We start from the raw sequence: 15,622 nt of genomic DNA on the forward strand, positions 1-15,622 counted from the left end.
TGTAAATAAATTTTATTATTATTATTATTATTATTATTATTTCATGTAGTTTTTCACCTAAATTTAAAATTTTATTTTATATCAGCTTTATTTCAATTAACTTCAAAATCATTTTAAGTTTTAGTTTGCAATAACAACACTGATAAAAAGACAGTAATTTTAGTCAAGTAATACCTTTATACAAATATGATAATGATATTTAAGAAATATCACGATATATACTAAATGACAAAATATTGAGATTTTTTTAGCTATATCATCCATACCTAGTTCTAATTAAACACTAATAAAAAATATATAATTTTTTACATATTGTCAGATTATCTACTATTTCAATTCATAGCATCTTTTTCCATTTTTTTTTTTTTTTTTTTTTTTTTTTTTATGGAAACAATTTTTATTTTGGGAGGAATAAATTTGGTTGTAGAATGCATTTGTCACTTCGGTAAATAAGCAAACATTGTGTGTACAGAACATGATTAAACATTTCTTATTATTTTTGACAATACTGGCCCACTCCTCAGATTTCACTCAGAGGGAGAGATGAACCGGCCCAAGAGGAGAATATTCAATTTATTTTAATTATTTTAAAAAGTTTTTTTTATTATTATTAATCTTTTAAAATAAATAACTGCCTCTGGTCACGCTGTAAGTTTGTTGTTGGGAACAGTGCGGAAAACGCAAAAGAAAGGCTATTTACCGTCTTTGAATTCAGGATTCTCACCTTGTTCTGGTGTGAAATTATGCTTGTCTTGACATTTATTTGTCCATTCATCCCACTGCTTTAAATAGATATTATTCATGTAAATTTATGTAAATTATGATAATATAAACTCTTCACGTCACCAAGAATAAATTACATCTCCTCAATCAGCATCTATTTCAGAGTATTCCCTCAGTGCTACCTGCTGGTAAGCAACATGCTCTGATTGGCCTGTTAGCTGAACGCCCCGCCCCCTTGAGCCACTATTCATTCTGATTCGTCTGCCTGTTTATCTCCACAGCTCAGTGTGGGAGTTGGGCTTTAATTAGAGAACTGGGGAAAAGAGCTGTGAACATGGCCGGGCTCTTGGCAGAACGCCCGCAGGAAACTGAATGGTCTCACACTTAGCCAGTGAGTCACGCGGGACCGTCTCTCGCTCCGTTACAAGAGGCCTTGGAGTGGTTACTGAGAGGTTCTTTAAGACCATAGCCTTCGATATAGTCATGAAACACGCAGAGGAGGTGAGAACAGACACACGGCGTAATTGGCAGGAAGCGTGGACGTAATTACTTGATTGATAGTGGTTTAGAGGAACAGACAAGCGTCTTAAGAACACATATCAGGTTTACTGTACACATGGAGAGACTGTAGCCTTCTTCAAGAATGTTTCTATTAATTGCCTCATTAATTTTCATTCTAAGAATATCCTAATTAAGAAGGGTGATAAAATATTATGCTCTGCATGGACATCTTAATGAAACTAAGCACTCCGATAAGTGGACTCGCATGGAATTAGTCGATTAGCTTGGCTCCAGTCTGAATATGCTAATAACTGTCACCAGCTCTTGCCAAGAGATGATACAGTGTGCAATCCTGCGAAGGCTTTGCTAAAATTGTCCCAAAACAGCTCATCAGCTTCAGTTATTTTGAAAGAAAACAGTTTGAGTCTGAGAAATTGAGATGTACTGGTTAGTTTGTGAGGCAAAGCACATCTAGGAGTCTATAATAGGAATGTTTCTCTCCTCTAATTTCGAAATCTTGCTGAATCAAAGCTTAAGGCAAGTTCAGAGCGCTTAGAAAAGACTAAAAACGGAAGCACTGAAGTGTACAAAGTTACTTTCATCGTTTCAACCAAAACTTTGAAAGAAAAGGTTCACCCAAAAATGATATTCTGTATAATAAAATTATATATCTTTAAATAATTATCATCAGTGTTTATGCCCAACTTGAGGAAAATGTACTAATTTAAAAGTAAGTATTGGATAACAACCACAATAATAAAAAATTTTTAATACGTTTTTTTTATAAAAATCTGACTTTTGGTGTGTTTCTAACCTAAAGCTGTCATGGCTTCAGAAGACTTGGAACATGCAGGTTGTGGAGCTTTGGACAGCCCTTGGTCGCTATGTGCAATCGTTGTATTGCAAAGTGCAGTGTACACATTCCTCAAAATTTCTCCTTTTTTGTTCAACAGAAAGAAAAGAGACATAGAGAGTGAGTAAACATTGACAGAATTTTCATTTTTCAGTGCACACTGTACTTTGCCAAGGTCTGACGTAGATTTCAGGCAACCTTCAGCAAGTTTCTGACAAACTTGGTTTTAAAAATGAAGGGTGGAAATGTGCGCACCTGCTGCTGCTGCTCCTCTCTGAATGACAAGCGTAGCCTCTGTTCCCACTGGACATTCCTTGAGCAGCTGCACCACCTGTGTGTGGTTGAGTCCCTGGAGACCCTTCTGATTAATCTCCACCATCAAATCTCCTTCACATAACCCCAGACAACCCTGCGGCTCCAGAACCTGATTGAAACGTACAGAAACAGTTATGACACATATCGTGCTTGGCAAATGTGCATTTAAGCATTAAGACAGAACATATAACCATGTAATATCCATAAATACAGCCTACAAATAAATTTTGCTTGGTTGGAACAGCAGCTACGCTAATTATGTCTCTATTTGTTTCTCTGTTTTTGCCACGGGATTGACATCCCGTGGTAACTAGGATTTACACAAGTTTCAGTCTGGATCCAGAACACCTGAGAAGAGATGATGCCAACCCCTCAGAGGACCTCAGATGATGCCAACCCTGAAACAACATACAGAACTACCACATTTTGCTATAAGTTTGATTGCATCATATAATAATTGCTGTTAATAGTGTTCATCGTCTGTTTTATTACGTCTTAAATTGATTTTTCCATACATTTCTGCCATATGTACATTAATTGACAGTCACCACTGATAAGCTACCACTAAATATTGTAGAAACTTAATTTGCTGTAAAGTTGCTTTGCAATGATTTGTATCGTGAAAAGCGCTGTACAAATAAACTTGACTTGACTTGACTTGACTTGACAAATGAATTTTCACTTTTTTTGAATTTTGGTTTGACCATTATGTTAAGTAAAACAGTAGCCTTATTTATATATTTATATATTAAAATAACAATAAAATAATTAAATTACAATAACTAATACTATAATACTATATATATATATAAATATATTATTACTTATTATTTTACAAAAAATATATATATTTGTTTTCTAAAATAACAACAAATGACATATTTAGATAGATAGATAGATAGATTAGATGTTTTCAATTTTTTTATATATACATACTACTTAATTTGAGTTTGAGACCCCCCACATTAAAATGCTTGTTCAAAGAGTAACATGGATATCAGCACACCTGTTTGACTCTTTGCCCTGTGGGACTGTCCGCTATGGTGAACCCGAAACCCTCTGCACCTTTGGTTATAGTGAGACTCAGAAGCTCAGGGGCCACTTGAGCCCCGGCAGTTGCTCCTGAGGATGAGGCCATGGAGACGCTGTCATCAGGTGGGGGTCCCGGTGTGGTCAGGGATGGAGGCTGCGAGCCGTCCAGGTGTGTGTCTCCAGGATGGGGATGTGGGGTAAGGCCCTCGCCGTGCTCGGGTATTAAGCGGCCAGTCAAAGACATGTACTCCATGTAATTTTCATAGTTGTTCCTTCCATTGAGCAGCAACGGGTGATCCACTAGGCCCAAAGGGGGCATGGAGGAGCTAGCGGAGGGGTCTTCTGGGTCATAAGGGAGAGGGTAACCTCGACACAGCACCAGGGTGACGCTCTGGCCAATGGGGACTGACTGGAAAAGCTTCACCACATCAGAATGGGTGGTGCCCAAAACACAGATGTCATTGATGTAGACGATCACATCACCTGATGAAGAAATAATGAAAAAAATGAGAGGACTAAACAAAATATTGAGCGCCATACTCCAAAGGGCATTATGTCATGACTCTCACATTTACCACTCGCTCAGTGCGTAGGTACAGAAATTAGCTTAATTATTAAGGATATCGGCTCTCTTACGAAACAATTTTATGCTGATTTCTGAACGGATGTTCATATTGAGTGGTTTGCAGTTACTGTATGCAGTGGTGTAATGTAACGAAGTAATAATACTTTGTTACAGTACTTAAGTATTTTTGGGAGTATCTACTTGAGTTTTTATATTTCAGCCAACTTTTACTTTTACTTCACTACATTTCCTAATTAAAATGTATACTTTTACTCCGATACATTTCCCCGAAGATTACAACAAAACAGTCAGAAGTCAGAAGAACACGGACTGCAGGAAAGCAGGTTTGACGAATCAGTGGTTTGGCGTTTGCAAGTTAGACTCATGCTCATGTGCAAACAAATGCGCGCACAACCGCGGATGATTAATTTTCCACTCAAGTCGAGTCGGGGGTGTGCGATACAGCATCGTCTGCGATAATATGGCAAGTGTTGTTGTTGTAAATGATGTGCGATCTGACATTATCAAATGTATCGCCAAATCACACACGGAGTGCACGCAACTCAAAATTCAAGGCATTCTAAATAGTAGACGGCAAAAATGCTTCTGTATGCTTTTTATATTTATATAATTTAATATAGTTAACTTAATCTATATCACACAAAGAGTACCGTTGTTCCGCAAATATCAGCATGAACACATTTAATAATCATTAGTCACAGACACTCAGATGAAGTGCTTCTTATTCTTACCCAAAGAGTTAAAACTGAACACAATCTTGCTACTCAAGCTGTGTATGAACATTTTTATATATATATTTAATATCACATAAGTTAAGACTTTTACTCAAGTAATATTCTGAACAGTGACTTCAACTTTGACCAAAGTCATTTTCTGGTAAGATATCTGTACTTTTACTTGAGTATGGCTTTCAGGTACTTTATACACCACTGACTGTATGTCATTCATTTTCAAAGAAAGGAGTTTAACTCTGGTGACATGAGCAACCAGCCGCACCACACGGATACATTTTCTACGTTTATTTACGTTTTGATTTGAATGAACACAGCGTATCCATGTGGTGCGGCTGACACAGAACAGCATGCGCAGTTTGCGTTTAGTGGATACTCTCATAAATGACGCTACGGTGACACGGAGGAGACGAATTGTTGAATAAAGTCGTTATCATTTTGGGGTGGAGTAACCCTTTAATTTGTGGTTACCATAGTTTAACTATAGTAACCATGGTTTTTTGGTTTTATTTGTAGTAAACCTATTGTTAATTTTCGTAAGGGATTGTTATCGTGTCGTTATCATTATTTAGTAGTTATGGTGTGGACTTCCCTATTCTTAAAGAACTAGAAGAATTATTAAAACTGTATATTTCTAAGTATTGTCCTTGGTGTGAATGGGACTGTAAGGTGCGATCACATTTACCAATGTTCGGACAAATTTTCGTGGGCAAAATCCAGTCATTTAAATAGGAATCCTATTGGAATTCTGCTGTGTTTCTGCTGTTCACAAATTTTGTGACGGGTTCAAGTTTGTTGCAATTTGACGTTTTGACAGCTCCTTGATTTTAAAGCAACTTCTGTGTGAGCTGTTCTTATTTACAATAACCAATGGACCTTATTTTCTCCTGCGATATTTTGCCATAATTTTGTTAATGTGACAGTAGACAGCAAGACAGCTCACTAGGTGCTGGAACAGAGCTATTATGTCATGTTTAAAGACACACATCCTCAGGGTTAATAAAATAGACATTCTTTGACCCAAATGTTTACTAAATCATATCATTTCGGATTAAAGTCACAAAAGGTTTTATTGCATTAGTGCAGACAGTTGTAGACACCAACCGAGCAAGCTATCAGCAAAGCTGGCCGATAATGAGGCTTCTCAGTAATAAAGGCAACCTGAGGCCTGTTAAAACTATTGAAACAAGCCAGCTGTGTATGTGTGTGCGGAATAGAGTAGGACGTCTATAAAAGGACCCCGTTACCCCATCAAAAGCAGATAAAACACACAAGATCTCACCAAAGCCCAAATTGCAACGCTAGCTGGAGGCATATGCAAATAAAGTCACTGCCAGCATCATTATCTGTTAGGGCCTTGGGTAGGCCTGTCGCAATAATCAATATATCGACTTATCGCGCAATATATGTACATGCAATTATTTCTGGGGCAATATATCACACAACAAAAAGTTGTTATCGTGACAGGCCTAGCCTTGGGAAGTGATGTCATCTTCAGAGCTTACATATGTGATACACTTCCAAAGTTAACACATGATCAAGGAAACGAACAAGCCATCCAGAAAGGTAGAGTCGCATCGAGGACGCAAGTTTCCCATACTAGGTTAAGAGTTCCTCTACATGGGAATAGAGAACTTATGAAAAAGCAGCAAATAAGCCTATGGCTTCCGCCTGTGATGACTCACTCAAAGAAAACCACACTGCGACAAGCGTGGCCTTGCGCTAGCTCTGTGCAAGCTATAGGGACTGTTGTCAAGCGGTGGCTACAGAGATAATGATGTTTCCTAGCCTGTACACTGAGGGTTTTCTCCTGAGATCTGAGGTCACCGCTCAACACTGCATATATATCGATAAGTGCCAGTGTATTAAAAGGGGGCATAATTTTAAATTCATAATTCTAAACAGTCCAGTGAAACTGGAAAATTAGGCCTGCAGGCATTATTTGTTTTCCTTAGAAACAGTAACTATGGTTGGCATGACAATCATTGGTAATAAAACGGAAAGGTGTCACTGAATTGATTTTATATTTTATATCTCTCAGATAAATTCAGAAAACAAATTTAAGGTGGATAATAAAGTTAACCTGAATGTGAACTAGTTATATAAGTTGATATATATTGACTATGGTGATTAATTGGCCAACATTTGGCCAATCCCAGAATGCACTACGACAAGATCAGTGGAATAACATTACCCAAGATGGTGGATGAAACATATTATATTATATATTATACATTATTATACATATTATATAATAATACAATTATTATATAACAATATTGTTATATAAAAAAAAGACAATAAAATAATATTAATTTGATGCAAATATTTAAAAATAATTGTTTACATAATTTTTAATTGTATATTTTAAAATAAATATTATAAATTATATTTTATATTAATATATAATATTAATATAATACATAATATTATATTATATTATACATAGTTAAATAGAATATTACAAGTATATATACATATATATATATATATATATATATATTACAATATTTTACAATATTTTATTTTTGCATTTGCGCTCAAAAAATTTAAAAAGGTGATCTTGAAATAGAAGTGATATCGATTAATTAGGGAAAATAACACTGCATAGTGTTCACTGTATAAATTATATATAGATTTTTATCACAGCTGTTTGTTTCGTTGTTGATCATTAATGACAGAAGCAGTATTTATAGGCCGCTGTCCCTTTAAGACTTGATGCACGGATCCGATATAATGATACACATAACATCCGATTTCTTTCTCAGCTGTTTTCATTCACTTGAGAATTAACTGACTGCGTTTACCTGAATGATTGTCGAGATGGGTATTTTGTCATAATTTTATGTGTATGTGTCTGTTCAGAGGATTCAGAAGAGGATTCAGTTCGGTGTTCGCGCGCCGTCTGAAACACGTGTGCGCGCTTCATTCATGTGCGGCTGTGTGCGTAGAGAACAGCGCGCGAGTAACGAATCGAGTTCCCTTTCGCCTTTTCTCTCTGGAATTGTTTAAAATTAACTTGCTTGTGTAAATACGAACAAATGATAAACTTATACTCTATTATGGTTACATTTTGCAATTAATCCACGGACCACATGCGTGCCGAACCGTGGGGCTTGGTACCTACGGATCACGGATCAAATACGATCCATTTAACCTACATGAAACATATGTTAACCTTGAGCTTCTCACCTGTGTTCATCTTGCCATCTTGGGCTGCAGGTCCATCAGGTATGACGCTCTTGACCTGTAGGAACTCGTCCGGCTCGTCCCCACCAATGATGGTGAAGCCGAATCCCATATTGCTCTTCTGCAGCACCGTGGTGAGGAACGTCCCTTTGAGTTGTGTGGCGTCCCTCGTGAATGGAGGCTTTTCTGTGAAGACAAACAAGCATAAACTATCAGAGGAATACACATCACACTGCACAGCCATCTCTACTGTATGGTCTTTGGTGCTTCGGTCAAGCTAAAGTGACGTGAAAGTAGGGCACAACTGATCAACCCGAAACCGAGAAACACCAATACAACCATCTGGGTGAAGATGGCATATATGGGCCACAGAGAAAAGCAGTACCTCTATATATTGTGGGCAATGGCAACGCTGATAGACCTTGACTTTGCATTTGCTGTTGCTGTTGGATCCTTCGTTTGGCCTCTAGGACGGGGTTTTCAAACTGTGTCCTTCTGTTAATGTGGCTGCGGGGCAGAACGAGCAGATATTTAATCACGCTGGGACCCTCCCTCCCTCGGCGCACTTATTGAAGAGCATGACGCGGATGATTTGGGGTCAGATTCGACAAAAATTTGAAAGAAGGATTCTGAAGAACTTACTCAACATAGTAACTGCCATAAATAGGGTCGTCTATTTTCTCCCAGCCATATGGAAGTTCTGTAGAAAGAAAAAAAAAAATAAGATGGTCGGCACCTCGTTGCAAACGTTGTTTATCCCCGTTGCATATGAAATGCATGTATATTTAATGTAGTCTGGGTTGTATTTTCTGTTTCCTTGCATAATTTTGTTTTAAAATAATGAAAATTAAAATGTGTGTGTGTGTGTATATATACATATAAATATTTATACACACACATTTTACAATACATACATATATAATACATGACTGATGAAGTATGCATACACTACATACATGTAAATTTTTTTTTAATTCGGCAATGGAATTGAAGCTGAAATAAAATAAAATAAAATAAAATAAAGTATATATATATATATATATATATTAGACAATAAAAATAAAATGAGAAATGTTGCCTTGGCAACAGGTTAAGTCGAAATACTACTATTATTAAAATGTACTACTGTTACTAAAACTAAAATTGAAATAAAAATAAATGAACACTAGATAGAAATATTAAATTATAAATCTATAGAAAATAAAAAAATAAAAACATAAAACTAATCAAAATGACAAAAGCCAATAACCAAATTATTAAAACAATCTAATATTAAAACTGCAAAAATTAAAACTTAAAAATACAAAAATAATATGAATTATTATAGTATTAAATAATATTAATACTATAACAGTATAGAAATAATGCTAAAATGACAATGATAGATAGATAGATAGATAGACAAGTATAAATATAAAGTGTATACACACAACAACAAAAACAACAATATATAAATATATTACTATATATTTTTTTTCCTTTATATTTTTATTGGCTATTTATATATTATATTTTTTATTCTTTTCTTCTCATATTCTTTTATTTGCTTAGTCCAATTTAAATAAACATGTGATGTTACATTATTTTAAACTTTTTTTTTTCATGTCTATGTAAAGCAATTGGAATTAGCATTGTTTATTAAATGTGCTATATAAATAAATTTTCCTTGCCTAGATATCGCATTGTTTAATCAGGCTTCGAGTGAAGTATTACCATAATTTAATATTTATAAATAATTACGACAACAGTTGAAAGGTGAACCTGAGTGTATGAAACCTTCAGAAGTAACAAGCTTAAAATGTGCTATTTAATGCACGGCACAAAGCATGCATGTCATGAAAACATTCCTCACTGTTTTCATTATACTGAAGCCCAGTCCACTAAATCAATAACCCCAGGGATGCCTGCAATATATGATAATACACGGCACAAATCAGTCTAGACGTCTTTTAAAAACACATTCCATGTGCGCCAGAATTTGGATTCCGTATCCCAAACAATCCAGCCGGCCGTTCACGCTGGCAGTCAGTGTGTAAAACAAAGCTTAATTAGGACACACAGCGGTAAGTGAGGGGAGGTCTGGCAGCCTGAAGGTTACAGCCAACATACTTTCATGCAATTCTATCTGGCTGAGAGACACAAAACAAATTAAAGGGCTGGCGAGATCACCATGACAACAAAGGGCTGTCATCACATGCTTCATTCAAAATGCTTTTTCCTGTGTGTGCTGTTTTTCAGCCAAATTTGACATTATTGAAACATCAAGAAGAAATGGGCTACATGCGCAAACTCACGCAGTAATTATCAAAAACATTGCCAGTGGGACATCCTGCAGTTTTTGCCGGCGTTCTTCTAAACACGTACATATACGTGCAGATGAAGTCATCTATGCATATGTGAATAAACTGTGTGCACTAAACATGCAGATTAAGCACATGCACACAAACGCAAGACTAACATAGCTTGTCACATAATTTACCTCAAAACATAGTTTGTTGACAAGAGGTGTGTTATGACATTCTTAAGCAATCAGATCTATGATATTGACCTGGCAGATGATTAAAAACTATATTTAGAAAACACAATATTACAGACCAGTAAGCAAACCGCCTAGAAATGACCCAGAACACCCAAGCAACCATCAAACAATGTTTTTATAACCATTAAGAACGCCCTGGCAAACACCAAAGAATGCCATAGCAACCACTCAGAACACTTAGCAACCTTCTAGACACGTCCTAGCAACCGCTCAGAACTCTTTACAAACCACCACCTATAGCACTCCATAGCAACCGCTAAACATGTGGGTAGCCACTAGGGCTGAAACGATTAGTCGACATTATTGACAACGCAGACAATAAAAAATTGTCGACAAATATTTTTGTTGTCGAGTAGTCGTTTGATCTCATATGACCTAATGTAAGAGCCTGCAATAATGCAGCTTGACCATGTAATTCAGCTCTCCTGGATGCAATTCAAGAGAAGAAGACAGCGCTTGCGGCTTCAGAGCAAACGCAGCCGCTCCTGAAGCTGACCTTATGCAATAGATAGCCTTAAATCAAGCAGCTTTACAGTATTAAACATGAAAAACCAGAGTCAGTGTCGTTTTCAGTTAGAATTACAACTTGATTTTCTGTTATAAAGCAGCTCTCCAGTGTGTAGCTAGCTTATGATAAAATCGTTTTATTAGTGGGGAAAGAAAATATATTATTTCATTAAAGTGATAGTTTGGTTTGTTGAGATCAAAGCTTGATCTGTCATGACATGCCCTTACAACCACTCAGAATACCCTAGAAACCACCTAGAAATACCCTAGCAATCACTCTATACAACTAACACCACATACCTAGCAACCACTCTGAACACCAGCACCCTGCAATCTTCTAGCAATGTCCTAGTAGCCACTCAGAACACCATAGCCACCACCAAACAATGCTCAAGGAACCCCCTAAGAACCACTCTGAACACCCAAGAACCTTCAGAACCCTTGCAACCACTAAACAGTGTCCAAGCAACCTCATAGTAATCACATGAAATACCCTTAGAACTACTCAGACTACTCTAGGGGTGTACTCACACTAGGCACGGTCGCCTTGAACCGAGCCCGAGCGCGATTGTTCCCCCTCCCCACTCCCCCACTGACCTGCACTCATATTGCATTTTAATGTTCCGGGCCAGAGCATGCTTACGTCATTCACGATGCAACTTTTTGTTTTGAAAAAAAAAATGGGAAGAAAAGCACTTTCGCTAATAGACTGCCTAATAGATTTATCATTTATGCCGTGCAGCGATTTTCACTTGATTGCGCTGCACGTATCAGATGATTATTACGCAGGCAGCTGACGTTGACAGAGAAATTTGCAGCTGTTCAACAATAAGATGAGAACCAGACCCGTTATAATCCTAAATATACTTGATTTAATTCAATTAATTGATAAGTGTACTGTAGCAGTAGTAATAGAAGATGTATGCGGTCGTAATGATAACAGTAGCGCACACAAAATAGTAGCTGTTTCGTGCTCCGGCGCGGTTAGCGATCAGACTACATGCATACCATGCCTGAGCCCAACTGAACCGTGCTCTGGCCCACCTCTTCCAAGCGAGCCAGGGATGGCCAAACGAACCGCGCCCGGGCACAGTACGGAGCGATCACACTAGTCAAACGAACCGGGCTTTGGGGGTCAAATGCGCTCGGGGACGGTTCAGATTCGTCTAGTGTGAGTACACCCTAGCAACCAGTCAGAATACCCTAGTAAGCTCCAAACTATGATTAAGGAACTACCTAGCAACCACCATTTAGAACTCCCTGACAACCACTAAACTATGCCCTCACTCAGAGCTCCCTTGCAACCCGCAAACAATGCCTTAGCAACACCTCAGAACACCTAGCAAACTTCTAGCACTCCCCTGGTAACCACTCAGAACTCCTTAGCAACCAGCAAACAATGTCCAAGCAAGTGCAAATTCATAGAATGTCCTACCAACCACAAAGAACACCTTAACAATTACCTAAAATGCTCATTCAGAAAAGGCATTCAGAATACCCTAGAAACTAAGTAAGTCGTTGTAAGTCGCTTTGGATAAAAGTGTCTGCTAAATGTCTAAATCTAAATGTAAATGTAAACTGCCTAACAACATCCTAGCAACCACAAAACAATGCCTTGGCAACCACTCGGAACACCCTAGCAACTACCAAACAATGCAAACTCATAGAATGTCCTATGAACCGCAACAAACACAGTAGCAATCACCTGAAATGACCTTACAACCATTTAGAATAATCTAGAGACCTAGCAACCTGTGAGAACACCCTAGCATCCACCAAGCACTGCTTGAGGAACTACCTAGCAAGCACCATTTAGAACTCCCTGACAACCACCAAACAATGCTCTAGCAACTACTCAGAACTCCCTAGCAACCACCAAATGTCCTAGCAAGTGCAAACTCATAGAATGTCCTATCAACCGCACAGAACTCTGTAGCAATTACCTAAAATGCCCTTACAAGAATTCGGAATACCCTAGAAACTGCCTAGCAACATCTCTGCAACCACTCCAAACACCCTAGAACCAGCAAACAATGCTTGTGGAACTAACTAGAAACCATTAAGAACAACTTAGCAACCACCAAACAGTGCCATAGCAACCATTCAGAACATCCTAGCAACCACCAAACAATGCCCTAGCAACCACATAGAACACCCTAGCAATCAGCAAAAAAGTCCTAGAAGTGCAAACTCATAGAATGTCCTAACAGCCACACAAAATACACCGAAGCAATGACCTTACAACCATTCAGAATAACCTACAAACCACCTAGCAATATCCTACCAAACCCCAAACAATGCCCTAGCAAACACTCAGAGCTCTCTAGCCATCCCCAAACAATGCCCTAGCAACCCCTCAGAAGAACACTCAGCAATTTACTTGTAATGCCCTAGCAACCACTCAGAGCTCCCTAGCAACCCCCAAACAATGCCCTAGCAACCCCTTAGAAGTAAGAACACCTAGCACTCTCCATGTAATGCCCTAGCAACCACTCAGAAGAAAGAACATCCAGCAATTTTCTTGTAATGCCCTAGCAATTACTTAAAACTCCCTAGCAAACAGCAAACAATGTCCTAGATTTCGATCATTTTCATGATCGATCATTGTTTAAATTAACGATCAATTAATCGATTAATCGTTAACCTTAATGCTGCAAAATGCATCTATTGCAGCGGCACGCAGTCACCGGCATGACAGGATGTGCAAAAGCCACAAAAAACCCCCCCCCGCTTTCTCACCCGAATTAAAGGGGTTTTAGTCTGAATAAAATGCTGGTAGCAAAATTATAAAATGAATAGATGTGATTATGATCATTTGATAAAATTAAGAGAGCGCGCCGTACATTTGAGGTCATCGCGGAGACCGCTGAACGCGCCTCTTTAAATGGTTTCTTGGTGCTCGTTGTTGTATTTTAAAACACAATTGCAATGTTTTCAACTGACATTATGGCATTTAAAATAAAATTATTCCAAATGTAACTGTGGCGCGTGTGGCTGTGCTGTCCAGTCAGTGAACCACTTCCATCGGCGCTGCTGCAGCAAAACACACTGTTGCTCACATGAAACACTTTTGTGTGAGTATTATGACCAGTACTTAATTTGATCCTGCTGGATCCTGTTCCGGAAAATGTCAGATTTAGAATTTTTGCGTTCCGGTAGGCCTATTTGTTTTTAAAAATCCGGCATTTACAGTGCATTAGATCGTGACAGTGCATGCGTGCGTGCATACGAGGACGGAGCGAGCACGGGTTTGGCTGGATGTATTTGGAGGTTACGGTCATGTCTCATTCGACACAAATCCAAATGTTTCCATATTTGCAATGTATTTGAATGTTAAACTATTATTTATAATGTAAACTAGGCTAGTGCTTTACACGCATTCGCATATAGGCCTAGACGGAAAAGATCATCCTCTTCACATGAGCAAAAACGTCCTTAATGGCGCGATCGAGCAGCTGAAACATAAAAAAACTCAATTTTTGGAGTAAGATATATTCCGCAAAAGTGTCTACTTTTATTTTTGCACACTCACAATAAAAACAGAAGATTTGTGCTTTTCTAAAATAAAGCAAACAAACAAAATGTGCGTTGTCATCCTTTCCTTTCCGTGAACTTGTTTATGGAGCGCCGCGCCACACTTCTGTTTTAAATCTGTTAGCTTAATTATTTAACTTAATTTTTTTTTATGAAAACAAATTGTTATTTTTATTTTAGACATATTACTTACATAGGCTATACATTTTCCTTAAAGCATCCCATTTTGTCCCAGAGCTTGAAAACCTGTGCCTAGGCTAGTTAGGTCCTGCAGAAACTTGTGAATGATGCTCTAGTTGTGGCATCACCGTTTAATGACATCATTGAATGCTCCGGGAAAACGTATAGTCAAGTGTCGGTCACAGCGCCTTTTAATTGCCGTTGCCCATATAGCCCACATTTACGCGGCTTTGTTCTGGTTTGCCGGTTGGTCATGAATTTCCACAAATTCAGTCATATTTAGGTATTGTTTCTTTTCCTAAAACCTCACTGTCTAACCCTCTAATTTCGCAGGTTTATTTTATTGCCATTCACTTTTTATCACTGTTTTCGCATCTCTTACTGTTGTAAACATGCGGGAAGGGAAATGAAAGATTTCATGGCCATGAATTAAGAATTAGTTCGATTTATTAATTTGTTCCCTCATTATGGTTAAATCATGGGTTATTTAAGGAACAAAATTAATGAAACATGGACAGTGGCCACAAATTAATAAATCAGGAACTAATTAACAACTTGTAGGAAAGAATAGCCTATAGCCTATGTCCTGTGTCCTGCAGCCCTGCAAAGCATAGAGCCCGATATGAAACAATTATCTTGGGAAATTACTTAGTTACTACATTTCTATTGCTTTCCATGTTGAAGAACTTTGTGTTGTTTCTATTTTAATGTACTTTTAAAGTTTAAATCACAATAAAAGCTTAATTTGTACATTATGAATGAATGAAGATGCATTTATATACCGTCACCGTCACTCACAGCCGCTCGCACGTGTTTTGCACATGAGCCGCACGCAGCCCAAAATTAAACGACTTAATCAACCATGATAGCTTTAATCGATTGCACCTCTTATCGACAATTAATCGATCATCGATTAATCATTGACATCCCTA

The 15,622-nt window shown here is 37.7% G+C and overlaps 1 protein-coding gene across 5 annotated transcripts in view; it reads right to left on the reverse strand.

Moving 5' to 3' along the window:
- Window positions 1-15,622, reverse strand: part of LOC107716709 (membrane-associated guanylate kinase, WW and PDZ domain-containing protein 2-like) — a 98,228-nt gene that overhangs the window by 18,405 nt on the left and 64,201 nt on the right. For 3 of the 5 annotated variants that reach the window (XM_016523233.1, XM_016523229.1, XM_016523230.1), the window contains exons 7-12: window positions 8,573-8,630; window positions 8,316-8,437; window positions 7,934-8,116; window positions 3,399-3,907; window positions 2,333-2,501; window positions 2,039-2,161 (exon numbers count right to left, since the gene is read on the reverse strand). In XM_016523233.1, the coding sequence (XP_016378719.1) occupies window positions 2,039-2,161; window positions 2,333-2,501; window positions 3,399-3,907; window positions 7,934-8,116; window positions 8,316-8,437; window positions 8,573-8,630 (1,164 nt within the window). The remainder of the gene's footprint in view (window positions 1-2,038; window positions 2,162-2,332; window positions 2,502-3,398; window positions 3,908-7,933; window positions 8,117-8,315; window positions 8,438-8,572; window positions 8,631-15,622) is intronic. The other 2 variants (XM_016523231.1, XM_016523234.1) reach the window with 2 other exon arrangements.

This window comes from Sinocyclocheilus rhinocerous, unplaced genomic scaffold, assembly GCF_001515625.1.
Source record: "Sinocyclocheilus rhinocerous isolate Xijiao unplaced genomic scaffold, SAMN03320098_v1.1 scaffold1201, whole genome shotgun sequence".
NCBI lineage: Eukaryota > Metazoa > Chordata > Actinopteri > Cypriniformes > Cyprinidae > Sinocyclocheilus > Sinocyclocheilus rhinocerous.